This window comes from Dermacentor variabilis, chromosome 1 (genome assembly GCF_050947875.1).
Source record: "Dermacentor variabilis isolate Ectoservices chromosome 1, ASM5094787v1, whole genome shotgun sequence".
Lineage (NCBI taxonomy): Eukaryota > Metazoa > Arthropoda > Arachnida > Ixodida > Ixodidae > Dermacentor > Dermacentor variabilis.
The window spans coordinates 51,590,055-51,617,254 of record NC_134568.1 but is presented as its reverse complement, the minus strand read 5'-3'; the positions used below and the strand labels follow the sequence as shown (position 1 = coordinate 51,617,254).

Sequence of the window (27,200 nt, the reverse complement as noted above, 5' to 3'; positions counted from 1 at the left end):
TTGCACTGACACTCTGGATGAAGGCCCCTGTTGCCCATGCTAGGAAAGTGTACTGCCCTTCTGGTTTTAATGGAGGGTGTGGCAATTGGGATAGTTGGTGTCATTTGTTAATTTGAGGTCTGTGGTGTCTGCTTCGTCAAGGTGGCATCCTCTTGGCCATACGTCTTTGCATCCCCAGTGTGGGTGATGTGCATTGAGCTCACCTCGACTGAGTATTCTGTGCTCAGGAAAGTGAATTTGAAGATGTCAAAGCCAAGTGAAGTCGCCTCGGCTGCAGTGCCTGGTTTTGGAACAGAGGTAGACCCATGCCAAAATGGCTTCCTTTCACTGCCTTAGCCTGCAGCACACACTGATGAGGCATGTTTATTCAAGCTGTTCCTCCCTTCCCCTAGTTCAATAATAGCCAATTTTAGTAGCTGCAAATCAAGCTGACTTCAGAACACTGCTGATTTTTTAGCTACTTCTAGTAGCTCATTTCGTGGTTAATTTTCTAGTTAGGCACGACATGCTTCGTGCTTAAAAAATGAATTGTTCAAAGAATTATTGGAGTAATATTAGGACAGGCAACTCTGAGTGATCACTGATTTTGTCGCAAAATGTGGCAATGAGCTAGGCAGATGCTGTCACGACAGCACAGTGTTTAGGTTGTACGAGTGTAGAAGAAATAAAATTGGAGTTGTGAAGTTCAAAGTCCTATTGTTACAGTCCTCTCTTTATACTGCTGACATTAGAAAGCTTTAGATTAGTGGACGCAAGCAGCATGCATAAACAAGAACCCTGTTTGGGTATTTCTGGGACCAATGTGGTTTGCATAACCAAGCAGCACATGAGTCGCTTGCATCATTTTATCCAATACTATTATTTTCATTGTAAAGCAATCAATATTGCAGTAAGTCTGATCAACCTGCATCAATATGCTACAAATTTTTAAGCACTTAAGGTGTGTCGGTTGAGTGTTTAAAGCGTTTCACCACACCCTTGGCCACTAGACTTGTGCTTTCCAGTATTACTTGCTAATGAACTCTTGGGGTGTTTACATTGTTTTTCTGTGCTGTAAGAATAGTTTGAAAGTCCTAATAAAATTGTTAAAGTGAATGTCTGGGCTGTTGTATTGGCCATGTCATTCTAAAGCTGTTAGGTCTGACACTGTCAAAGCATTTGGCAACTTTAATAAGCTTCACCTCGCTACATATATGTATTGCAGTGGGCCCATTCTGCATGTGAAAATAAAAGTACCGGCAAATAGAGAGTTCAAGAGCACCTGAGATTATAGTAAAACAGGCGGGGCAGTACCTTCAGGGTAGTGGGAACATCAAAGCTGGAACTAGGGCTGCCATACATCCCGTCACTGCAATACACTGTTTGCTTCATCGGCGACGTTAAAGAACTAAAAAATTATAGGCCCATTAGCTTACTCCCAGTATTATATACAGTATTTACCAAAATAATCTCCAATAGAATAACGACAACACTGGACTTTAGTCAACCAAGGGAGCAGGCTGGCTTCAGGAAAGGTTACTCTACAATGGATCACATCCATGTCATTAACCAGGTTATCGAGAAATCCACAGAGTACAATAAACCTCTGTATATGGCTTTCATACATTACGAAAAAGCATTTGATTCAGTAGAGATACCAGCAGTCATAGAGGCATTGCGCAGTCAAGGAGTACAGATGGCTTACGTAAATACCCTGGAAAATATCTACAGAGATTCCACAGCCACCTTAATTCTACACAAGAAAAGTGGGAAGATACCTATAAAGAAAGGAGTCAGACAAGGAGACACAATCTCTCCAATGCTATTCACTGCATGCTTAGAAGTATTTAAGCTATTAAACTGGGAAGGCTTAGGAGTAAAGATCGACGGCGAATACCTCAACAACCTTGGGTTTGCCGATGACATTGTTCTACTCAGCAACAATGCAGACGAGTTTCAACAAATGATCGAGGACCTTAACAGGGAGAGTGTAAGTGGGGCTGAAGATTAATATGCAGAAGACAAAGATAATGATAAATAACCTGGCAGGGGAACAAGGGTTCAAGATCGCAAGTCAGCCTCTAGAGTCTGTGGAGGAGTATGTTTACCTAGGTCAACTAATCACAGGGAACCCGGACCATGAGAAGGAAATTCACAGAATAAAAATGGGTTGGATCGCATACGGCAGGCATCGTGAGCTTCTGAATGGGAACTTACCGTTATCATTGAAAATGAAAGTATACAATCAGTGCATTTTACCGGCGCTGACGTACGGCGCCGAGACTTGGAGTCTAACAAAGAAGCTTGAGAACAATTTAAGGACCGTGCAAAGAGCGATGGAAGAATGCTAGGCATAACCTTAAGAGACAGAAGGAGAGCAGTAGGGATCAGAGAGCAAATGGGTATAGACAATATTCTAATAGACATCAAGAGAAAAAAATGGCACTGAGCAGGTCATGTAGCGTGCAGACTAGATAACCGTTGGACCATTAGGGTAACAGAATGGCTACCAAGAGAAGGAAAGCACAGTAGAGGATGACAGAAGACTAGGTGGTGCGACGAAATTAGGAAATTTGCGGGTGCTGGTTGGAATCGGTTGGCGCAGAACAGGGGTAATTGGAGATCGCAGGGAGATGCCTTCGTCCTGGAGTAAACATGAATAGGCAGATGAGGATGATGATGACATATATACATACATTCGTCCCAACTTCACACAGAACCCTGCGTCCCATTGCTAAAACTAAGAGCGCGAAAAACGGGCAGAGATGCAGCTGAACAGGGCACAGTATTAAGCTCCACCTCACCGTGTTTATCGCGCCCTTAGTACGAATAATATTAAACATCTACTCTGCATTTTAGTTCGTGGAATTCTGGCAGACCATGTGATGTCACCAAAGTTCCGTTAAGTTCACAGCACCACGCGATAATTCTCGTAAAGTCCACAATAAAAGTAAATCACATGAAATCACGGATGGAGCACTAGCGCTGAACACGATCGAAAACATGCGCTGGCCCATTTCAAGGACGCGTGTACAGTTGTGAGGCAACACCACCTTAAGCATTACTTAAGTAACGTAAGTCGTGGCGAAAAACACGTACACCACATCCGCCTACGACGCTCGTCAAGTAAAGGTGCTTGTGCGATGTGATGACGCTGCCTAAAAGGGGCGAACACGGCGACGCTGCTGCACAGCGCCGGTTAGCAAATCGCATTGCCGAGGCGCTAAACCACTTGAATATTTCGATCGTCAGCACCACTGCATTCTTCAGAAATACGGGTCTCACACCACCAGAGTTCACCGAGACCAAAAGCCGACATGCTACACCACTACTACCGCACGACTTTTCGCCAACAGATACTTAACCCACTGCGGAGACATCATACAGCCAGGGGTAGGCGTCGGCCGGAGATCTAACCGATTTAACGATGATAGTGATCTATAGAAAGGAAGGACGCTTGACTCTGCAACCCGTGAGGGAGCACGGCGAAGCGTCGTCAGGGGAGAGGGAAGTGAAAGATGATAGAGAAAGAGGGAGGATGTGGCCTAATAGACTCCACTATGCGCGACAGGTGGCAGTCCTCAGTAAAGTTGCCTAGAGTCACTGGAAACTCTAAAGTTGCCCATATCGCCATATGGCCACAGATCACGCCACAGATTAAAGCGCTATGCTTGGCCTTGGCGCCATCATCGCGCCTTCTCAAAAGTCCCTAAACAATCCTGTCCCTAGGCACCTAGGATGAGGTCACGTGAGATTTTTGTACGATATTCCGTGGACCACGCTACTGACCGTACCGCGGGACATCGCCGCTTGCATCTGTTTGCTGCAGAATACAGTCATGCAGTCTGTAGCCCCGAATGCTGCGTGCAAAAGAACCGTTTCTTACATGGAAGGATTCACTAGGACGACACTGTCGACTCTAGCTGCAGGTTCCTTGTCCTATTGTGTTGTTCACATAGGCCAGCAGATGTTTCGAGTGCAGTACGGAAAGAAGTACCAAGTATTAGTCCCAGCTCTCATCGGTGCCACTGTTGCAGCCTATGCGACGGCGACGAAAATCAGGGAATATAAACTGCTATGATCTGGTGCAGTAGGCAGTTGCAACAGCCACCTGTGGACGATTGCTCGTGATCATCGCTTCAGTACGCCCGGCATCAAGTACAACGTGGGAAATTTCACAAGACTCCTGTCAATATCTGCACATGCAAATATGTGACCGCACGTACAAATGTTCTCGTTTATTGCATTCATTCATTTCACACAATTGCAACTTTCATGTGGAATGTCTAACGAGGAGGCCGAGTTGTTGGTGTGGTTTGGCTAATGTTGTGCTTCCAACGATGACCTGCGGGAGGGAACAGGAAGAAAACATTGACGCGTCGGGAAACTAAACTACACACATTGGTGTCTAAATTGGCGACATTGCTGGGTGGGTCAGTGCAAAAAAACACTTGTGCAATTAACTCCTGCATAGGCTGGCTAGTGGTTAGGGGCCAACATGCTGCTGCGATTACTACGGACTAGAGCCTTGCTCAATGTTATAAGGCATTCACACAGGCGCTCGGGATGGGCAATAGGTAGCAGTCTGGCCTGTCATATCTCAATCTATTGCTATGCTCGGGATTGGTAATAGGTAGTAGTCTGGCCTGCCATATCTCAATCTATTGCTATTTTGTACAACTGTGATATCGTCCAGTGCATGGAAGCATGCTTAGGTACTTCAGTATGTTTCTATAATCTGCATAAGTTACAAGGTCCTTCACATAATTGGCAGTTCTTATTTAATTCTGGTACATATGAACCCTCAAGCAACTAGTAGACAAGCTTGCAGTCTAAATATCAGGTGTGCATACCTGCTGTGGCAATTTTCTTGACGATGTGACATCATTCACAAGCTTTACTTCAGAAGCCGTTACGCCACCAATAATGAAGACAATAAGCACTGGACTATCCTTTGGCAGTGGCTTGCTTGTGCTTCTGAAAAGTCTGCATGTGCAAGAATGCATTTAAGAGGCATATCAAACACACAAATCTGAACAATGGCTTTAACAGGCAGTGTGTTGCATTCCAACGTATTGCACACACTTCCCATGCCAAGAATCATATTAAACCCTTTCGCTGCCAGGTGTTTTTCAGAACTTCAACAAATTCAATTTCTGCCTAAGTAATACATAAGCACACTTTAAATGCTACTTAGTGGGGATATGCTGCTGAACACTGAACAAATATTTAAATTTGAAAATTAAAGAAATTGCTTATGACATGCTAATTAGTGATATTGATTAGGATAATTAGGGCTCCTCAATGGCATATTTGTCAACGCTATTGTCCCTTGTAGGCACCACGTAATCAACATTGAAGTCCTCCAAAGCAGTTCATAAGTTCTTGAATTTCTGTGTTGTTAAAAAAACACAGGCTCTTTGCACCAGTCTGCCATGTCACATAGAGAGATGTAATACAGGCAGTCAAGCTTTGTCACACCCCATCTGTAGCATAAAAAACAAAACCTACCATAAAATTTTTGCTTAATAGCCAATTCCCGAGTAGATGGCAATTTCTGAGTGTTTCACTTTCACATATATTTTCAGCACAGCCAGGGGTGTGCATCGGCAGCCAGACAAGTATACTCTGGCATTGCACTTAAAGGAATTAAAAAATCATGAGCCATTCCACTCTGTGAAGGTGGATGACCAGTGAAGCTATTTAGCATGCGACAGAATTTTGAACAAAATTATGAGCCAATTTATCGCGAATTTTATATACATTCGTGTAGACGACGGGACTGCTGCCTCGAGGAGCCGGAGGAAACTATACACAAATGACGTTTCCACGGGACTGCCACCACGGAAGAGCAGAAGGAAAAGAAAGTACAGTCGAACCCACTTATAACGATACCAGTTTTACCAATATATTGGTTATAACAATGAAAGGCTGCTGCACCATCAACTTTTGTATGTTTTCTATGGGGAAATAACCCGTTTACTACAATGTCCCCATGCCACATTATCGGTTATAACAATGAGCTCTGGCTACTGGTTGTTCGTGTGGAAAGTAATGGAATTCGAAATCCTAGAAAAGAAAAAATGAAATGCGAGTCGCTGCACAATCGCCTGCCACCCCAACTGCCACCGCGTGCACCTCTCCCGTTGCCCTTCCACCCCTTCGAACATGAATGGGCTGCGCCCATAGCTCTGCGCCACGCCACCCTCCGAAACATGAATAGACTGCGTCAACTGCACTGACAACACTGCCGGCGCTGCTCCCAAATTGCTCGCTGGGCCCTCACAGTTGGTTCTTTATTCTATGGCCCTCATTCTGCGCAATTCTGCTAACTGATTAAGTCGCTCATGCTTGTCTTTGTTCGTTGCGTCGAAGTCGTTCCAGGCCATGTTGTTTCTCAGCCTAATTTGACTTGCTGCTGAAGCGGAAGATGGCTGATCCAATGCATGACATTGCTGGTGAAAAGAAAGCACACTGCCATAGATTTGGAAACAAAGTGCTTCTAACCAATTAGGCGATCGTCACGAATGTGCTTGCATCGGATAGCAGTAGTGACGGCCACGACGGCAGCGCCAACCTGGTAGGGCAGGCTGCCTCAACATTGTCCCTGCGGGAGGTCCTGTACATGATTCAATCCCTCATGGGCTTGCTTTCGCGAGGGACCTTTCACTTCACTACGTGAAGCACCTGGATGCCTTGGAGAAGGATGTTCGCAAGCTCTGCATAAAGAAAGCAAGGCTGACGGACATGCAGTTTTCTCATGCAAGCCAGCGGGAAGTATGTGGCGATCACGTCCCAGCGTTTCTTCTCGATTTGTCAAGCTGAGATGCTGCTGCGGCAACCTTCCCGCATTTTCTAAAAGGTGCCTTTTGGAGACGCCAAAGCGATGCTTCGGCGGAGCTCGTATGTCACTTGCAGCCCGTGACTCGTCTGCAATTGTTACAGCAGTGCCATTCTTGAACGCCGACAGCCGCGGCTTGTTAACAACATGGGATTGGAGTGTGCAGGAAGCAGAGTTAAACAGTCAAACGAGTCAACACAATCGGAAGCTGGATGGAAGAAGGTGTTGGGGAGGAGAACTGGTCTCCCCGCCATTATAGTTTTCTCGGAACAGCTACACCATCCTTGATTTTGATTTTTTTTTTTCATGCAACCCGGTTATAACAATGGAATTTTCGTGGCACTTGAATATTGTTATAAGTGGGTTCGACTGTAGATGCGCAAGCGCTTAGAATGCCAACAAAGAGAGGGCAATGTGAACATAGACATGGCCGACGCAGGTCAATGTGTAGTATCTGTTCTTATCAGCTTAATATGTGATGAGGGCTCTATTTGGACCCAAGATATAAAACTTATTGTTCCAAGTTGGTGGAGTGCTTGTAGCCTTGCTTGCCAAGCGCTTGTAGCCTCTGCCCTATGGGGGTATGACCCATTGCATTTTTGCTTGCTTATAGGGGTATGAGCCGTTGCTGATAATGACAGATAAAGCTTGTTTTCAGCTTGTTTTTTATTGAAATATGTGCTATTCTGTATGTTGTATACGTGATTCCAATGAATGGATGCACTGTTTGCTTCACTTTGCTGAATGATTGTAGCCTCTGCATTACGAGGGGAATGAACCATTGCATTTTTGCTTGCTTAGGAGGGTATGAGCTGCCGATGATAATTTTTGTCGACGCATACGAAAAATAGATGGAATCCAGCCATATACAGCTTCGCTGTAAAATGCTGCAGGTAATTACTTTTGGGAGGTGAATTGGTGTCTAACTAGCAATAATAGAAAATTAGTCTACATTGTAATGAAAGTTGATATGCCTTGGTGCAGTTAATTAAACCATGCACTAAACTAATTTTCAATCGGCATGCAAGAACATGACATACATGAGGCAGGATTTGGGTGCTTCAGCTGGTATATAGCAAAAAATTCTAAAGCATTGAAAAAGTTTGCCAAGCTATGGGGCATACCAAACACACAAATGTGGACAATTCCTTTAATTGGCAGTGTGTTGCATGCACTCTTGTTCAACATGTCACGCACACTTCCAATGCCAAGAATTGCAGTTGACCCTTTGGGTGGCAGGTGTCTTTCCAGCATACGTGGCAGAATGCTTTGATTAATCAAGGAAAACGGTGACAAGATTGTATTTTAAGCACAGCAAGCACACACATGGGCAGAAAGGCCACGCAATGCTCACTGCAGCCAATTCTCGCCAAAAGATTTAGCACAACTGCTGCTGATGCTCTACACTCCAGTTCAATGCTTGTTGAGCAGTTAGCCCTCTGTACACTAGGATGCTTTGTTAGCAGTAAAACAGTAAGTTGTAGCTTACAGGAATACCTTTCAACATCATAAAAAGCATTTCAAATATATTTTGGGACAAAATGTCAACAATATGCAACCTTTCAGCCACTGTTTTCTTGCTCCCAGAGTATGAGGTGGCAACAGCAGTTTTCAGGGTCTAAAGAAACTGAAGTTTGCAAGCCAGGCAGAGCAGATCGTGCCTGTGGACACTTTGCTACCGGCCTCTAACCAGCTGCAGCTACTGCGCTGGCACCTGTCCTGCTTCTAATATGTGCAGTGACTGTGAACACCAGCTGTGCAGTCCTGTCGGTGCCCTCGTAGCTTTTGATAGTAGAAGTTCATTATTCACAGTAGTGATCAGGAATCGTACTAGTCATCTCCACGTTTTTCAGCCACAGCACAAATTCTCAGCCCTCATGAGCCCTTCGCCTCCTGTGTACAGGTGGGGGGCCATATTCTTGAAAGATCACATTCGGTGTATTGGTTTCAGTCTGGGATAATTGACTCTGTGCTAACATGCGTGAGGACAAAAAATTGCAAACTGGCAGTCCGCTTGTCAGTGATACTCTTGCATTATGCAGATATCAATCCCAATGACAAGCAGCACAGGCATACTACCGTATAGAGTTGTGTAAGGGCCGCACTTTTCAAACTTCTGACAAGGTGCGGCTCTTACACAAGACCGAATCTCTTGGTCAAAATGGTGCAGCAGCAGCCGGCAATTTGTGCACATCCCGGATCCCCAGATGTACCACTGCATCAGAGAACATGCAACTCTAGCCATCTAGTATCAGCACAAACAAGTATGGAGCAAAAATTTGCCGATGTGTGCACGTAGCATCGGGGCACCGAACACGATTGCTTCGCCACTGGAAATAATTTTTCCCTGAATTTCGAGCTGCCAAGTTGGTGGGGCGGCCCTTTCATGAGTCTATACAGTATGTGAGTGAATCCCTGTTGCAACAGAAAGGCACCATAATAAAAAAGTAATGCCAAAATTATTGAATCTGGCCACACAGGTTACAAGTTTAATTCCTGGCTGCAAAGGCTACATTCCAATACAGGTGAAATATAAAAATACTCGTGCACCAAGAATTAGGAGCACATTAAAGAATCCTTGAAGGTTAAAATTGATCCAAGGCCTTGCACTATTGCATCTGTCATTTGCCATTGTGCAGATTTGGGATTGAATCCCATCAGTTTAATTTAGCTCCTGGTAACATAAGCTGCAATCGAGTTATGCACAAATATCGGTACAGCACCATTAACATCTTCCCAGAGCATTTTATTGTTGTCCACATTGCAGTTATAGGCAGGGACTGTCCATGCAAACTAATGGCTGTATAGTAATGAAATGCACAACTAGCACCAGTCAAGTTACGGGAGGCATGCGGAACAAAACACACCTTTGATTTCAGACAGCACAAAAGTGCATATGTGCTGCGGCAAATTCGTGCAGCTTTGCCCTATATCTAAGCCTTACTTCAGTTGCTTAGTGTCAAACAAAGTGGCCATCCTTTAGTTTCACTTTAGCTTTCACAACAGTGGCAAAAAGCAAGCCAGAGAGGCTAAAAAGAAAGCTCGCCAGTGGTGGTTCTTTGAGTGGTCAGGCTCTTCTGCAAACACGGACTGATTTTGTGAAGGCTTTGTCAAGCATGGCTTGGGTTCACTTTCACTTTAACAGGTGCTTCCATGGCGACAGTATCTAATTATTAAAAATGGGGGATTCAAGACAGAATGGCAGTTTTTACTGGCCAAGGTTCATAACAGGGGCAGACAAAAGAAAAATTACTGATAATTTAGCATCCTAATTAGCTAAGATCAACTACTTGAGTTTCTAATTATCAATTTTATGCTGCCAAAATAACATATATAGTAATGGCAAGCTCATAAAAAATCAGATTTTAACATAGTTAAAAATCACTTGTTTAAAGTATGCTGACACAATGTTTTCTGTGCCTTTTCCTGCTCAAAACAAACTAAGCGCATCAGGAGCACGTGTGATCATGGCTTAAGGTTGTGTCATGTGGTGACGTGTAGGACATGCGACATTCCATGGCACGTCAGTCAGATCTGATCTGCATAAGGCTTCTTGACTGGTGGCTCGCATTTACTTTATGCTTGTCACCCAAAAGTATGCACAGTGAGTGCCTGTTTTTCAGCCAACGGCATGATGCTGCAAGGTTTTCTTTTGTTTTGTAGCATAGCTTTTGCCATAATTTGACATAGTAATTTTAAGGTGTGGTTACGTGCACTCACGACAAGCTCGGTCTGTTCTGCGTGCAAAATGGGTCAGCATACTTCAAGTAAGGATTTTTGATCTGTTTTAGAAGCCCGTTTGTGATGAGCTTGCAGTTAGCCACAGGTGTCCAGTTGGCATTGGTGGCCAAACATAATTAAATGTTGTTTTGCAAGTCTTGGCTAATTCAGTTGCTAAATTATCTGTTAGAGAGCTTTCTTTTGTCTATCCTTGTTGCGAATCTCAGCCAACAAAAAGTACCATTGTCTTGAATCCCCTATTTTTAATGATTAGTGACAGTCATCGCTTAAACACCCAGTACAATGGAAAGGCATCACGTGAGCTCACTGCTTCCCTGGTTTCTCGGGACACCTTCATGTTGTGTACATCATTTTCTGATGGTGGAATATCTGGCTGCACACCTTGAACTAATAAACTCCTAGAGCAAGATTTTGAAGATGATACTTCAGACAAGTCCTTTGATTCTCTAGATTTGACATCAGGTTGGGTCGTTTAGTTGCAAGTAGGTGGCAGAACAGAACCTGCTTGTGACTGGCCCACTGTCACCATTGAACGTGTCTAAATTTGCCTAGATGCTTGACCTTGGTCTCGGCATGGTGAACCGACAATGTGTAACTGACCGTGGGGCAATACGAACTACATTCACACACACACTGCTAAAAGAAAATTAAAGTGAAGCGAGTCTGCGAGAAGTGTGCCAGCCTCGGCTCACTAAAGAAGCAAAAGGGCAGCCTTCATGGCGAGCAGATGAGCATCCCGAAGCTATGAAACTACGAGTGAATGAAAAAGCCAAGCTGATTATTAGACATCAAAGAAGCCTAAATGATAGTCATTTTCAATTTTGTGAGCGTCACATTATCTTCCCTTTTATCTTTGTTCTAGCAGAAAGCAAGTGAGTACCTCAGAAAAATTAACACAGTGAGTTGTGTCATCAATTATTAGCATTACAAATATTATTTAAGAACTTGTGCCCGCACATAAATTAATAAATAAGGAGATAAAGTTTTTTATGCTCTGATTGTGACTTCGTGAATGCCAATTTCTGCATGAGTTCATTTTTCTATGTTCTTGGCAGGAAAAAGGTTCCAACAGACTGGCTGTGAGCACCCAGAGTGCTAGGCCAGCTACACTGTTAAGCATGAGTGAGGCCAGACATTTCTGAGAGTAGATAAAGGAGTAGATTACCCAAATCCTGCTTTTAGCATATCACTGAGCCCCCCAGAGTGGTAGTTGAGCTGCAGTGCCTCTGACATGTTGGGGTCAAAAATGTCTTGCAGCAGCTGCTTCAGCAAGGGCTTGTACACTGCTGGCTGCATCAGGTTCCCTTCTTCGAGAATGGTCCTGCACAAGAGCATAACCCTTCGAACCTTTTTTGGGTGTTGCGTTTCAGAAAACAAATCATCCTTGTAGCATTTATTATTAGTCAAAGGGGCCCTGAAATACCTTTTTCTTGAAACTGAACAACACCCTGAAATGAGTGCAATGCCTTTCAAGGAACTATCCAAGAGCTTTCTTGAAAAAGAGCTAATGTGACTGTAGATATAAAAAGCGCAATGCTTACTTTCTTCGTTACCCCTCAACTCATTGGTTCCTTTCAGCTGGAGAGGCAGTGATAGCAATGCCCTGCCTGTCACCTCCTTTCTTTCTTTTCTTCTCCCCGCAGTGTTCTTATGGTAACCATTTGAGGTTGGCGTCTGACAAAGGCACCCAAGAGTTACAAAGAAGCCGTAACGTGAAGGGCAAGGCACCGGAAGGATCTCCTGCCTATATCGTCATGTGCATGGTATAGGTTTCAGTTTCACGCTGCAAATGAGTTGCAACACTTTATGCCAGTATGCTATAAATAACAGCTTTTGATCCGTTTTAAAAGTCGATTTGTTATAAGCTCCCCATTAGCTACAAATGCCCAGCTGGCATTGGCAACCTGTCATTGAAGATTAAAATTTTAATTAGCAAATATTAGTTAATAAAGCTGCTAAATGATCTGACAGGGACTTTTCTTTTGTCCGCCCTTGTTGCTAATCATGTTCTTCAAAAAAGTATTATTTTGTCTTGAATATCATATTTTTAACAATTAGAGACAGTTGCCATTGAAACTAGTATGTGCTAGTTCTGTACTTATGTTAAAATATCCCTAAAATTAAAGGGGGCAACAGCCCCCTTTAGAGGTCAAGTGGCACAATACAACACAGTCAGTGGCGTAGCTAGGTCGTCTGGCACCTGGGGCCCATAGGTCTTCTGTCAACCCCCCCCCCCTCCGGGTGTAGTCGAGGAAGGCGAGGATATCAACAACTTTCGTGTGTCTACAGACGTATATGACCCCTCGCCCCCCCCACTGGCCCCTTGCACCCGGGGCCCCCGTCCCCCGGCCCCCTCGTTGCTAAGCCACTGAATACAGTACACAAAGGTTGTGGATTAGGTACTGACTGGTGATGATTTGCCATCTTTTCTATGCTCGTCTTCAACATAAACAAAGATGTGATAATAGTAATATAAAAATGTGAAAGCAACATTACTCCAACAGTTAAGGTGCTAAAATTACACTGTGCTTTCCTCAGGTTCATTGACTGCCATAGATCCACTTAGCTATTTCATTACTGCCAGAAAAGTGCTCATTTTCGGTACTTTTACGTTTTGACACCTTATTTTAAGACATATTGGCAGCAGATGCAGCGATACATAAAATTGTAGCTTAACTGTAGTTGTTTTGAATGGCAATAATACAGATATAATTGCTCAAAAAGCTTTTGAGAATAATTACATGAAATTTCAAAGCAGCAACTCAAGTAGCGTGACTGAAAAGAATACCTTGTGGTTTTACTGAAAGTGCAGAGTAAGAAAAAAATCTGAAATTACAAATATTTAATTGCTACTGGTTTCCGGTCACACGAAAAAAAAAAAAGAACATTTTGGTGGCATGTACAGTAGCCACAGTGATGCTCATGCTATGCGGGAAAGCCATGGTTTCAGAAATGTGAAAATTGGCATATGCCTATTGTGAAGAAAGAGCTTGTTTTTGCGCTTTGCAGCAAGCAACAGCTTTTTTTCTTTCGGCATTCTTTAGGCTCTTGAGGCAACGGTTGTCAGGTTGCGAAACACCCGCTAACTTCCTCGTACTCGATTGTCGTGCTCAATCAGCTTCTCTATGTAAGCAAGCTGGCCAAGTTGTGCACCTTGAACTGACACTGGAGCCTTTGCATGCTTTGTGCGGGTATTTCTGGCAATGAAAAAGGACATCTGCATGGGCTGTGTTCAAGAAGTACCAGATCAGACTGCTAGGCAAGTCTCTGCAGAATATTGGTCTGGAACCAACTGTGTGCTCTAGGGTGAGTGAAAACACCACACGTTGAGAAAGATTTTTCATAATTTCCACTGTACATATGCTAATGGAAAAAAAGCAAGCAACTGTGAGAAAAGAAACGGAAGCTGCACTTGATATTAATCTAACATAACGATCAATACAATGTGCACTCTTGAGCATGTGCCGACATTTGAGGTATGCTTAGAGCAGCATAGATGTCACAGCAGAAAATTTGACAACCTGACGGAAGCTCCCGTGTCTTCACTACTGCTGTTATTTAAAGAGACTGACAACTGGCCTGAATATCTTACAACACATTGATTTAAATGAAATGAGCATGATTTATGGTGATAGAACCCAGAACGCTGTTCGTGATTTAATTAGAAATTACAATTTTAAACTGGCAAAAAAAGTCTCAAGAACCAGTAAGTGGCAAGACCTGGCGATGAAATCTTGGTACTTTGGATGTATTCTATGAGACTACTGTATGTAAGTCAACTGTTACAGCATAATTAGTGCTTGAAATTGCAGTTGGTATATTATTAGACACACGCACATTATTCTATGCTTTGGAAATCAAAAATGTACGTGTGGCTATGGCAACACACTGAACTCCATATCACGTGTAAAGGAGTCGTTTCGTTTTCGATACGATTCATTTCACTTTGACTGGTTAAATACCAAAGCAGTTGGACAGGAAATTACGAAAACACGTATTTATTATCTCAGAAATAATTTAACAATTTGGAAACATGAATAGCAGGAACATCGACTTGAAAACAAAATCGTACTTTGTTACAGCTACGTTCACACTTGTCGTCTTCCTCCCACTAATGCCGGTGTATAATCGCTATCGCACTCACCTATCACCGTTTTCAGCATGCTTCCAGTGAACGACTACATCCTCACTGTGGATTGCAAAATTCTGATGAAAAATGTTCCACAGCATTTTTTAGCACTTCATGATTAGACACTCTGACGAGTAAGCTTTCCATTGCAAAAAAAAAAAAAAAAAAATGGGTACCATGAAAATTTGTTGTCAGTCCCTTTAAACATTATGTACACGAGTTGACCAAAAAGCACAAACTGGCCAAAAGTGAAAGTGAAGTCTTAGTTTCATGTGGTGCATGGTGTTGCTTATGGACAAGTTCCATCGGCAACATTTAACAATGTGTCATAAAGCTGTCGATCAAACTGATCAATTTCCTATGGCCTGGAAAGGAAAGAGTTGAGAAACATGCTATATCTCCCAATCTTTCCAGCGTAGATTGTCTGCATTTCTTACCTGTACTTTCTAAGTTGATGTCTGGCCATTCTGAGAGCTTCCACTGCTCTGAAGACTTCATCGACCTTCTGAATCACGGTGTTCTCATCTAGCGTCTCCTGCTCATCTGAAACTGGTTGGAATAATGCCTAAGTACAGAAACACCTACATGACTTTGTTTTACATTACTGCAGTTGAAGGCTTCCTGACTTCAACCAGCAAGCACAGCATTCAGCTTGGCAATGACTTTGATTGCACTTACCAAAATGTTTAAAGAATTCGGGCAAGTTTTTTTCTGCTGCTGCTTGATATACTGCTGCTACGATTTCAGCCTGGAACAGTTACATTATGAAATAAGCCGCACACAGGCTTGTCTAGCATGTGCCATCTGCAGATGCACTCACCTTCAGTGTCCGCTTGTCACTTCCAATTCCAAGTGTTTTTTCTCCAAATAAAGAATACAACAGTGCCATAAGAGCCATGATATCTTCTAATTGTAATCCTCTGGGTACAGTGGCACAAGACAGCACTTGTTACAAATCTGCTTTCCAAACGCATCACTGGACAGGAGTTCATGTAGGGCATTTCAGAGTGAATGGGTGCAAATAAAATCTCATGGGGCTACTTTTTTACTGTCCTAGTAAGCAATGACATCAGACATAATGTAGCGATGCTTGAACACCCATGGAAGTGTAGATACCTGAATATGTATTTGCTATTTCAATTTGCTGGGGAAATCTCTTATGTGGCACTTTCATTGTTGAGCAGTGATTTTCTGTGCTGGATATAGGCCACAGAACATCATTGAGTGCCTATGAATGGTTGGATAAGGATTTCGTGCATATATTATGCTCACATACTGTTTCAACACTGTACAAGACATTTACATTTTGGATTAGGATGTGCACAGATTAGTATGTGTTTCACCGTGCGTCACATTGAAACTCTGTCTATTATTGCACCTTGTGCCCTGCCTGATGTAAACGACCATGAACACAAGTTGAGCAGGTTAGCCACTGTGGTGAGTCGATTGCTACCTGCATGTGATGTATTTTTTTATTAGCGCCATGCCACAATGTCACTAGTTGTTTAGTGAGAACTGGAAGGCTTCCGAAATTAAAGTTCAAGGCAATTGTTAGTTTACATGGATCTCAAAATTTCTTGGTTGAACAACTCTTACTAGCATGCACCAGTTTCAGTAGGTTTATTTTTTATTCGCCCATGAGATTGGGGCTGGACCCAACGTAAAATGAATGGTGGTAGAAACATTATTTTTTGGGCACATAAAAATGTTCACTGAAAAGATAACTCCAAGTTGCTGTCATCAAACAGGATGGCTGCCGCTGAATTGCACTCATCAGTCATGTATAATTGTGAACGGGATGTACATTTTGCAGCAGCAGACCCTGAGTTTTGTGATTACTGCTACAAGTGAAACCTGTTTTTATACATTGCTAGGAGGTGACTTGAAATTTGCAGTATCTGTTGAGTGAACCCAAAATAATACAAAATGGCATCTGTTATGCATAAGAGATGTGATTTGTTAAGCTGCAACAATATCACATAATAAAGTTGTGATGTTGGCATAACAAAAACTCACTTATGGCTATAATGTTGCCACCCTGCACATTAACAGCAGCACACCATGGCCACTATTTTTTTTATGCTACAATCAACATGGGCATCAAAATAAGCAAACCTGACTGGTGAATAACTGGTAGAACACACCACTGCTGTAGAAATCTTATGAGATCCATGAACAATAATAATAAGCTACCAATTTACCTACTAAACTATATTGCCTGGTAGAAACAAATCCTACTGGGTGGAAGAATACTTGACAGGTTCACAAGAACATGGAGACTTGTAGTTAACGGTGGTCAAACAAGGAAAGCCCAAGTATGGAGCCAATGTTTTGACCAAGGGACTTGTCTTCATAAGGGCCTGCTACAGGACGCTTTGACAAAGGCAATTCCGTGATGGTATCTTCATCATCATCATCATCATCATCAGCCTAGTTACGCCCACTGCAGGGCAAAGGCCTCTCCCATACTTCTCCAACTACCCCGGTCATGTACAAATTGTGGCCATGTTGTCCCTGCAAACGTCTTAATGTCATCCGCCCACCTAACTTTCTGCCGCCCCCTGCTACGCATCCCTTCCCTTGGAATCCAGTCCGTAACCCTTAGTGACCATCAGTTATCTTCCCTCCTCATTACATGGCCGGCCCATGCCCATTTCTTTTTCTTGATTTCAACTAAGATGTCGTTTACCCGCGTTTGTTGCCTCACCCAATCTGCTCTTTTCTTATCCCTTAACGTCACACCCATCATTCTTCTTTCCATAGCTCGTTGCGTCGTCCTCAATTTCAGCAGAACCCTTTTCGTAAGTCTCCAGGTTTCTGCCCCATATGTGAGTACTGGTAACACACAGCTGTTATACACTTTCCTTTTGAGGGATAGTGGCAACCTGCTGTTCATGATTTGAGAATGCCTGCCAAACGCACCCCAGCCCATTCTTATTCTTCTGGTTATTTCAGTCTCATGATCCGGATCCGTGGTCACTACCTGCCCTAAGTAGATGTAGTCCCTTACCCCTTCCAGTGCTTCGCTACCTATCGTAAACTGCTGTTCTCTTCCGAGCCTGTTAAACATTACTTTAGTTTTCTGCAGATTAATTTTCAGACCCACCCTTCTGCTTTGCCTCTCCAGGTCAGTGAGCATGCATTGCAATTGGTCTCCTGAGTTACTAAGCAAGGCAATATCATCAGCGAATCGCAAGTTGCTAAGGTATTCTCCATCAACTTTTATCCCCAATTTTTCCCACTCCAGGCCTCTGAATACCTCCTGTAAACATGCTGTGAATAGCATTGGAGATATCGTATCTCCCTGTCTGACGCCTTTCTTTATAGGGATTTTGTTGCTTTCTTTGTGGAGGACTACGGTGGCTGTGGAGCTGCTATAGATATCTTCCAGTATCTTTACATATGGCTCATCTACACCCTGATTCCGTAATGCCTCCATGACTGCTGAGGTTTCGACTGAATCAAACGCTTTCTCGTAATCAATGAAAGCTATATATAACGGTTGGTTATATTCTGCACATTTCTCTATCACTTGATTGATAGTGTGAATATGGTCTATTGTTGAGTAGCCTTACTGAGTCACAAACATAATAATATATAGTGCTCTTTGTTTTTCCAACTGTTGCATGGTGTAAATAAAATTGAAATAAATGTTAGTGTAAGTGAAATTGCGGTAAAAACACTCTGTTGGGAAACTGAGCGGCCAATACTGTTCATGTACTCACGTTGTGTTTCTCGACCGAAGGAGCTGAACCAAGCTTCGTGAAGCAGCTTCTGTGGAGACACTCACATTTTGCACAATCACCTTCTCTGTGCTAAGGAGGTCCTCCAGCTTCGTATACCTCTCCCCTAGTGCTGCCTGAGCGACCCCCAATATCTGCTGCACCAGGCCCATGTCAATAACAGCATCCCCACCATCTTTTCTGAAATGCAATGTTACAGTGGATGGCTGAGTGTCAAGCACTCTGAACTTGTCCAAGGAGTTCACAGCACCAGGTTCATTTTCAATGTTTGAGTTTTACTTTCTGTGAGAGAAAGGCTGATTTGTTATTTTAATGTAGAGGTGCAAGACACTTTTTCCATTTTTGATCCCAGGGGTTATACAAAATGTGATCCTTGCTCGACAAATGCAGTGTTATCAGCGTGCACGATGCTTGCAAGCAGAGATGATGAGCAATGTTGAGGAGCAAATGTAATGCTCTACAATAAACAGGGCTATCCACTATCAAGGAAAATACTTCAGTAGTATTCAATCTGATGGAACTACATTTTTTCAGCATTTTTATTAAAAAAAAAATGTGACCAATGCAACAGCTAACCCGGATATCCATTAATGAAATGTACATCTAGAGGCCTTTATTCCAAACTTAAGCTGCTATAAGCACTTGAATGGTAACCACAATGTCACTAGTTCATGTTCATGTACATGGACGGCCCTGCATAACAAGGTTTCAGTATGCTGGCATCATTTTTGTCTTGAGGCGCTGTGTCCCCATTTGTGGATGCTGACTTCAAGCGGCTACTGTATAAAATGTGAAAAAAAAAATGCAGTTTGAAAGGTGCTGGGATACACACCTTTGGTTTATCAAATAGACAACTAGTGACATCTTCATGAAGCTCAATGAAACACCTGTGAAGAAGTGTAGGAAAATGGACATTGTAACATTCTACAGAGTGAGCACTAAGTACCTCATTTTTTGGAGGCTTTTCTCGTAACAGAGAATGCCCTGCAAAATTTTGGCGCTTAAATCACAAAATAGGGCTCCGTGAATGCAAAACAACTTCTTTTATCCATATCACGAACATAGCATGATTGCAGGTAGCACCAAAGTTGTCCTCAAAGCTGCCTTTACTAGAGCACTGCAATATTTTAGACATGGCATCTTTCACCCTGCCATGATCAAAGTTTCTAATTTTTCTGCATATTTTCAAGCATACAGCTGTAAAATGAAAGCTCGATGACAATATCACCAAAGAGATTTTTTTAAGAATACGAACAATGACCTTTATGATGCAGATGTCACTGATGTTGAGCACATTTAATATTGACACGTGCTTGTTTATCTTTCTCCGGTGACCGCTGTTAACCGGATAACAAATGTTAAAACGTTATTGCTCAGCACAACACGCACCCGCATGATTTGGAACTTATGCGACTGTTATCGTTCATTCTACCTGTTGTGTATGTCCTCATCGAACCTTATATTATCAGATTGCATGCACCACACGAATTGTGTAGTGGTTTTGGGAAACCACGTGGACGCCAGCGATTACACTAGAACCTTCGACAAGTGATGTATAAAAGCTGACACACTTGACCCACCGATCAGATTTCGCAGATTGCCGACTGTGTTCGCCACTATCGTTGTGCTTCGAGTGTAGCCTTTTTCGGGGGGGGGGGCACAGGTCTATTCAAGAAAAACTTAGTTTCCTCATTCATAGTCTTGCTGCTGTGTTCTTCACTGTCATTACTATGTGACAGTATGACACAGAAATGGCGCAGAAATGTGCTACAAGTTCTCTAGTTTTAGAATTATTTTACAAGTGGTTTCATATAGAATGCTGCTATAAGTATCACGGAGCAGACTGTTAAATAACTTTGTGGACCTTTGGAAATGCAGGACAAGCAGCTGCTACAAGTGTTATCGAAGAAGAATGCAGTGAAGTATGTACCGCAAGTTTTTCTCTCCAATGACACCGAATGCAGCTGTCAACCTCAAAAAGGATAAGAGCATGAGCAAGTCATTCTGCAGTACAATTCCTTCATGGGCTAGTCATTAAACTTCACTTCATGTCACTCCACCTCCTACGGGATGGAACAAGGAAATGTACTGTCTGATGAGGATGATTTTCTTTCTGCGATGCAGAAAGGCTCCTCCAGAAAAATGCTTTGGAGAAATAGATATCCCACATAGCCTGATCACCTCTAGCAAAGCGCTGCCAGGAAAACAGGGTTAGCCAAGAAGTGAAATTCCTGAGCCACTACAGAAGAAAACCAACATGCAGTCGCCACTCATAGGTGCCGGCAGTTACAATGGCCACAATCACTGGTTGGAGCATGTCCACATGCTCGATCCGCAGTGCTGCTGACATCAAGAATACATAGCAAAATGCCAGATTCGCTGCCGGATATGTAGAACTTTCTCATGCCGACTAGTTTTATCTATTTTATTTAAGGTAGAGTAAACCACGTGTGTGAGTTAATAAATGAAGTAAGAATGTCTCAAAGTGATTTGTGTCACATACCCGGTGAGGAATGCTTGCGAAGGTTTCATTACTTGTGTGTAATATTTTTTCCTGACTTGAGGTGTGTCCATAAATGTGGACACCCCATAAATGTGGACACCACAGAAAACAGGTAAAAATTGAAGGCTTTGTTTCCACCTTCTAATGACCATTAATTTGATGTGTCGAGAGCCCAAAATGGTGCATGTATATTTCCACTTGGCAGATTTAATTCATGTCTGAAGGGATTAATGGCAAATGTACAGTTGCACTAGAAACATAATCTGCTGATTAATACAGTCTCACCTGAAGTTATTTCACTGGTCAGTTGTGCCACTAGGTTTAAAAAGTCATTCAGCTTGGGATTCAGCTTGGGAGAAAAAGAACACCTAACGGCAGAATGAAGATTCTCACTTTTTTTTTTTTACCTGAATTGAATAATTCTTTTCCTGAGTTGTTCTGCTGTTAGACGACCAGTGACATCCAAGCGCACACCTTGTTTGAGGGCTGCCTCCACAATCAGTCGATTCAGTTCCATCATGCATTCCTATTAAGTAGAGATACAGAGAACAAAACTCCATGAATAACTTGCCTCTGCAAGAATTCAAAATATTTATTTATGAAACAAAAATTACTTCTCATGTATCTTAGAAAGTATTAAAATTATTGCCTGGGCTAGAAGAATGCTACACCTTGTGTACTAAAATCGGGCAATTGTTTGCCAGTTAATGTCAGATGTAACACCCCTTTGAAACAGTCTTCTTGTGAATTGAAAATCAAATACAGTGCAGTTCACTTGCAAAGATAAAGCTTTTAATCATTACCAGTTATAATGACTGGCATGGTTTACTATGCATTTCATATTTAAGGAGTGTATGATCAGTCAAAATGTAACAATACATGGTTATACTGAGCCAGACATTCAGACTTCTTTATCATTACAGTAAGTGGAATGCAGTATACCAACAAAAGGCTACAACAAACTCTTAATATAATTCCTCCTGAGCTGTAACAAAGCCACAGCAGTGTGCTCTTTGATTTTGCATACAAGATCACCTGCTAAACATAGCCCTCAATTGTGCTGACTAATGTTTTGTGTGGAACCATAGTTTTGTGTTAATCTAAGTACAAGTGAGTTCGACTGACTCATTTCACCCAAAGCTACACCTGGGCCATGAGGGATGCGGTACTTAAGCGCTGTGAATTAACTTTGATCACCTGGTGTCCATAGTGGATACCAAGCAGCCCTATCAGAATGCAGCCACCATGACTGGAAATCAAAATCGCAACCGTGCGCTCTGTAGCCAAATTACTAGGCCACTATGCCACTGCGGCATGCCACAAACTTGCAACCTACTGACAGTGCACCCTCCTGTTGCTTAGCCATAGTTGACATAATCTTAGGGCAAGCTTACTTCTACAGCTTCACTTGGTAAAGTTGGTGGAAAGGCTTGTTGTCTTATTTTCTCCAGCACGAAATCGTGCTCTGTGACTAAAGCATCAGCATGTAAAATTTAAACAGAGATTCATGGATACAAATCTATATTGGTTTTTGCAGGGTTTGAAAATGTTCAGGTACAATTAGAAAAGCATGCAGTCAATAATGTGCATATCAAATTAATGTCATAAAAACTGCTGAAAAAAAACATGAAGCCTACAATCCCCTCTGGCTTATGGTGAAGGGCTGCGATATTAAAGGCAAAATAATAACAGCTGTCAAATAACTCTCTTTGCTATACATAGTTTGTTTGCAATTTATATTGCCAACGTGGCATGATGCGAGCCAAATTAGAAGACTACAAAGGAAACTAACAATCATTAGGTCTGTTGCAAAAAACCTATGCCACTGGGAAAGCCTCATTGACTCATTGCACAGTGGCTCGGTTTTTCTTCATAAATAGCATTCAAGTAAAGGACTGCTTGACACAGCGGCATAATAAATTATATTTCAACGCATTTCTTTTATTAATATGTAACCTTGCTCTGCGAAGACATAGTGGTTTATGGTTCAACTGGTTGCAAAAAATCTCCACTGAGGTCAAAACAACTTCCTTTCATACAAGAGAATATAAATTAAAGAAAAAAAAGTTCCTAGTACTTTTGGCAGCTGCTATAAATAAAAATTTTAAAAAAAATGAAACTGTGCTCAGCAGGAAAAATTAGAGCAAACGGGCAATGTCTCAGTGTAACACCTTGAAATATTATCTAGAAAAGCCAGAGCACAAATAAATGCATGATGATGTAGTGTTGTACGGTCTCCTTGAAGCCAATAAAATCTGGCAAATAACTAAATCAAAACTACAATTCACCATACAGCCATCAGACACCACTGTAAACCAACAGGTTTTTTTTTTTTAATCACACAAATGCTATGTTGCTAAAGTCAAGTTTTCTCACTTTAAAATGAAACAAGGGCTGCTCTTCGTGCAAGGCCAATAAACATTTAGCAATATAGCTGGGAGTCCAGAAAGAGAGAGACTTAATAATTTTGCCAACAGCACAACTGGTCTACGACACAGCCTTTAAAGATGTGATACAACAGGTTCTCCACAAAGAATGACCACTATTTGTACAATCTGCATTCTGAAAGCAGTCTTGGGATTTTAAAAGAATCTACGAGGTTTTAGTTTTCATCTGATTGTACAATTTCTCAACCATATATTTATGACCATTCTTGGCTTTTATAGTAGGCCACCTATACATACTCTGTCTCAGGAGTTCCTTGCAGCACCGGGGAAGCTGCAGGGCTCCTTAGAAGGCGGAATGCCCCTCAAGATGTGTTCATCTGCACCGCATCGTCTGCTCAGCATCTGCTTGCCATCCTTTCGATACGTCCTCCACAGTTGGTAGAATGATGCAACAGATGTTTTTGTGTTGTAACAATAGGCTCCGTTTCCATAAATGCCACAGCGGGGCTTCGCTTCATCGATACACTTTCTGAGCAGTTCAATGCAGCCTCCTTAGCTAGATTTAGTAGGAGTAAACGCCCTAATAAATGTTCATGGATGCCCCATCACCTGCTCGGTGTCTATTTGGCTCACCACCGTCAACACTCCTCACGTACCATACTAGAGTGCAGTATAATAAATTAATGATGCAGTGAGCTTTCGAAGTGTTATGCAATGTCAATGCATCGCCAGTGCTAATGCTGTGGTGACATCTGCTAAGAAAAAATCAAATAACATTTACTAATTGGTGCTGCCGCTGTAGTGTTGCGCCCCACTGCCTGCCTACATTGAGGCAATGGGTGCTCCCCCCTCGCCACCTCGTTCTGCAGAAGTGGTTGCCCTTGGTGACAACCGGCAAAGTTCCAGGAAACTGCCGAACCCTTTCCGTGGGTCGAACTGAGTAGTCCAGGGGTACAGAGCACCACGGCAAATCCACTGGCAGCCTTCAGAATTCCACAGAACTGCTGACCCTTGCCATTTTATACAGCTTGGACTTCTCCGTTGATGAAAGAGGAAAGCGACGCGGTTGACATCAGCACCGGCCCTGCCTCATCCTGCCGACGATGAGATGCCCAATGGGACTTAAGGCAGGGCTGGCCCATTGTTAGAGAGAGAGTCGCCACCAGCCGCCCCATCGGTCTGGCACGCTCTTAGGCACCGCTACCTGTATGCTATTACCTGCTATATGTATGTACTCTATAAAGCTTTTCGTCTTCTCGTCCGCTTCAAGAGTCCGTCTCTCGTCTTCCACCCTGAGTCAAAGTAGTAGTCCTAGCAGCATCAAAACAAACAGCTGATTTCAACAATAACGACAAAACATACCTAATGCTTTGTCCTCAGTGTTAGATGAGACTAAGCGATGATGGACTTTGCCATTTATTTGTTGCTGTCAGGGTGGAGAGCCAGTAACAAGTGCACACTGGGATTGAAGCAGGCGGTCTGGTCTGCATGGAGCGCTACCATGTTGCTGCGTAATCATGGTTAGGGTGGCTATCAATGTTACCTGTGGTAACCGCAACAGTAATTTGTGGTATACGATGTGCATGCGCAATGAACCTAACATCTCACATATCACTGTAACGTTTCATGTGTGAAGCAAAAAATAAAGCTCTAATCCCGTTAGTAATCAGACAGTTAAGCCCGGAACTATATTCTGCTACGCAAAGATATTGCCTGTGTACACTCTGTACCTTTGGCTGTGCTGCAAGTCACTTGTGTGACAGAGTATAGTTAGCTGTCCGATCAACAACACAAACCAGTTGATAAAGCTCTCTTGCCTTCTGCTTGCAGTTGACAATATGCTGAAGTGCTAACTTTGAGTTCTCATGAGCCAAACAACCAGGGTAGAGCGCTCCCTCTGATGGCATGGTCTGCCTGTAAACACAAAAATACAAATTACACCAATCAAAGCATAGATGGTAAACTTGTAACAAAGTGCGAAGGACTTTTTAAACAAGTTGATGCATTTTAACAATACGGTTACAGTTCAAACAATGGTTTCCAATGTCTTTTTAGCACAGCTTACAATTACATTTTGTGATTGTATTTTTGCTACTATAAGTACTATAGTCGGGTACACCTTTAGAAAAAAGGGGAGGCCCCACCCAGATGGTTGAAGCATGACAGATGATTGCCTCCACGACTAAAATAGTCCTGCTCAAAAAACCGTGCTTCTAAAACGCGTGATTCTCGGTATAAATAAAGACTTTTGTATTTCGAGGACTGGTTTGGTAGAGCTCTCGTGATTGGAATGCTACAGTACATGCCGGATTGCGATAGAAAAATAGCCCTGTGCTTTCTAGAATGCTGCGCAGTGTCTGCCTTTTAGCTTCGTTGCAAGGGACAAAAGAAGAAAGAGCAGCTCTGCATGGACATCTGCGCTGGTTTACATGGACACGGCACATTTACTACTCATTTTCCGAGCTTAACATGAATCAGTTGCTATTTAACAAGTATTTAAAAAAATGATGCATTTATCGAAACCATCACAAACCTGGGGCGAGAAGACAATTTAGGCAGGAAAGGTACAAAAATGCTTCATTCATCGTTTTAAATAAATGCTCTTGGTTTGAAAGAGCACAAGATTCGTATTTTGGGGGGGGGGGGGGGGGGGGGGGGGGTTGTGTTTTCATGAACTTATTTTCAAGAATGTGATAGGTGTTTGTTTTTTTGTTCCTTTTCACATTTCTGTCTTCTTTTTTTTTTCCAAGCCTGCAGTTTCGCCAGTTCGCGTAGCGTAGCGTCAGTGATGCTCGGTCCAATCTTTCGTCGCTGGACCATGGCTCAGAATAAAAGCATGCGGCACAAATGGTGCATTGTAACCTCGCAATAATATTTCCAACATGATAGACCACCGTAAACAGTTTGGGAATGCACTCTGACGAGGGGCAGATGCACACGACTGACGCGATTCGGCCCAGTTTGAAGCGTGGGCGGCCATCTTCTCCATCGGTGGGGTCACCAGCCGTACGGCTCGTGACATCAGTCTGGAGTGCGCGCCCATTGGTGGAGGCTCGTGTGCATCCGCCTTGGAGGAGTAAACACCGCTTTTTTCTAAAATTGTACCCGACTATAGTGCCAATAGTACTTTCATTAAAGTTTCATGGAAATAAAAAGATTAGTTTGTCCTCTTTCTCTCTCATGTTTTTTTTTTTTGCTCCTATGCATTCGTCATCTTGCCCGAAGTGTCAGTACGTAAGAATGTGAACAACTTTCTCATTTTCTAATTGTAGTGTCATATAAATTTTTTGAGGTTAAGTATACATTAGCTTAGCTTTGTGTGTTATGTGCTAGCATATATTGATTGCTCTGGGTAGCCTACAAGAAATAAATGTGACACACAGCCACCTATATTTGGATCTGTCTGTGACAAGTCTTCACCAAATAAAACAAATAGTGAATTAAACTCTGCATGATTTAATTGACGTAGCATGTTGAATAGGGCTGGGTGGTACGTATCATAACTTAAAGGTAACTAGACAGTCTCTCACAACTTGAAGAAATTGGCTAAAAAAGCTGGAGCATGAATTGTCTTCAATGCACGCAACAAGCTTTCCGGCCTTCTAAGGACACTAGACTCTCTTGTGCCCCTTTATGTTGTTTTCCCTGCATGGCTCTCACGTCTTCTGTAGCCCAGCTTCGCCGTGTAGCTAATTGCTGCCTGCAGTCGGTGTAGTTGCAAGAGATGGAGCGTTGGATGGACGGATGGATGGATAGATGCTATGAGTGTCCCCTCTGAAACGGGGTGGTGGGTTGCGCCACCAAGCTCTGATACTTATTTTGCCTAATGTCCTACCATATCCTTCTGAAAAAAAAAAAAAAATCACCCATAGAATTT

General features: G+C 42.7%; 1 protein-coding gene and 1 pseudogene across 1 annotated transcript in view; one reads left to right on the top strand and one right to left on the bottom strand.

Moving 5' to 3' along the window:
• Positions 1–4,202: 4,202 nt before the first annotated feature.
• The window catches only part of LOC142577854 (sec1 family domain-containing protein 2-like), a 37,480-nt gene continuing 14,482 nt past the window's right edge, over positions 4,203–27,200 (bottom strand). The window contains exons 7-15 of the mRNA XM_075687292.1: positions 25,141–25,237; positions 21,344–21,462; positions 18,416–18,613; positions 15,511–15,610; positions 15,369–15,438; positions 15,128–15,239; positions 11,727–11,882; positions 4,833–4,965; positions 4,203–4,324 (exon numbers count right to left, since the gene is read on the bottom strand). Coding sequence (XP_075543407.1) covers positions 4,253–4,324; positions 4,833–4,965; positions 11,727–11,882; positions 15,128–15,239; positions 15,369–15,438; positions 15,511–15,610; positions 18,416–18,613; positions 21,344–21,462; positions 25,141–25,237 — 1,057 coding nt within the window. The 3' untranslated portion in view covers positions 4,203–4,252. The remainder of the gene's footprint in view (positions 4,325–4,832; positions 4,966–11,726; positions 11,883–15,127; positions 15,240–15,368; positions 15,439–15,510; positions 15,611–18,415; positions 18,614–21,343; positions 21,463–25,140; positions 25,238–27,200) is intronic.
• On the top strand, positions 7,247–7,413 carry LOC142568120 (U2 spliceosomal RNA; annotated as a pseudogene).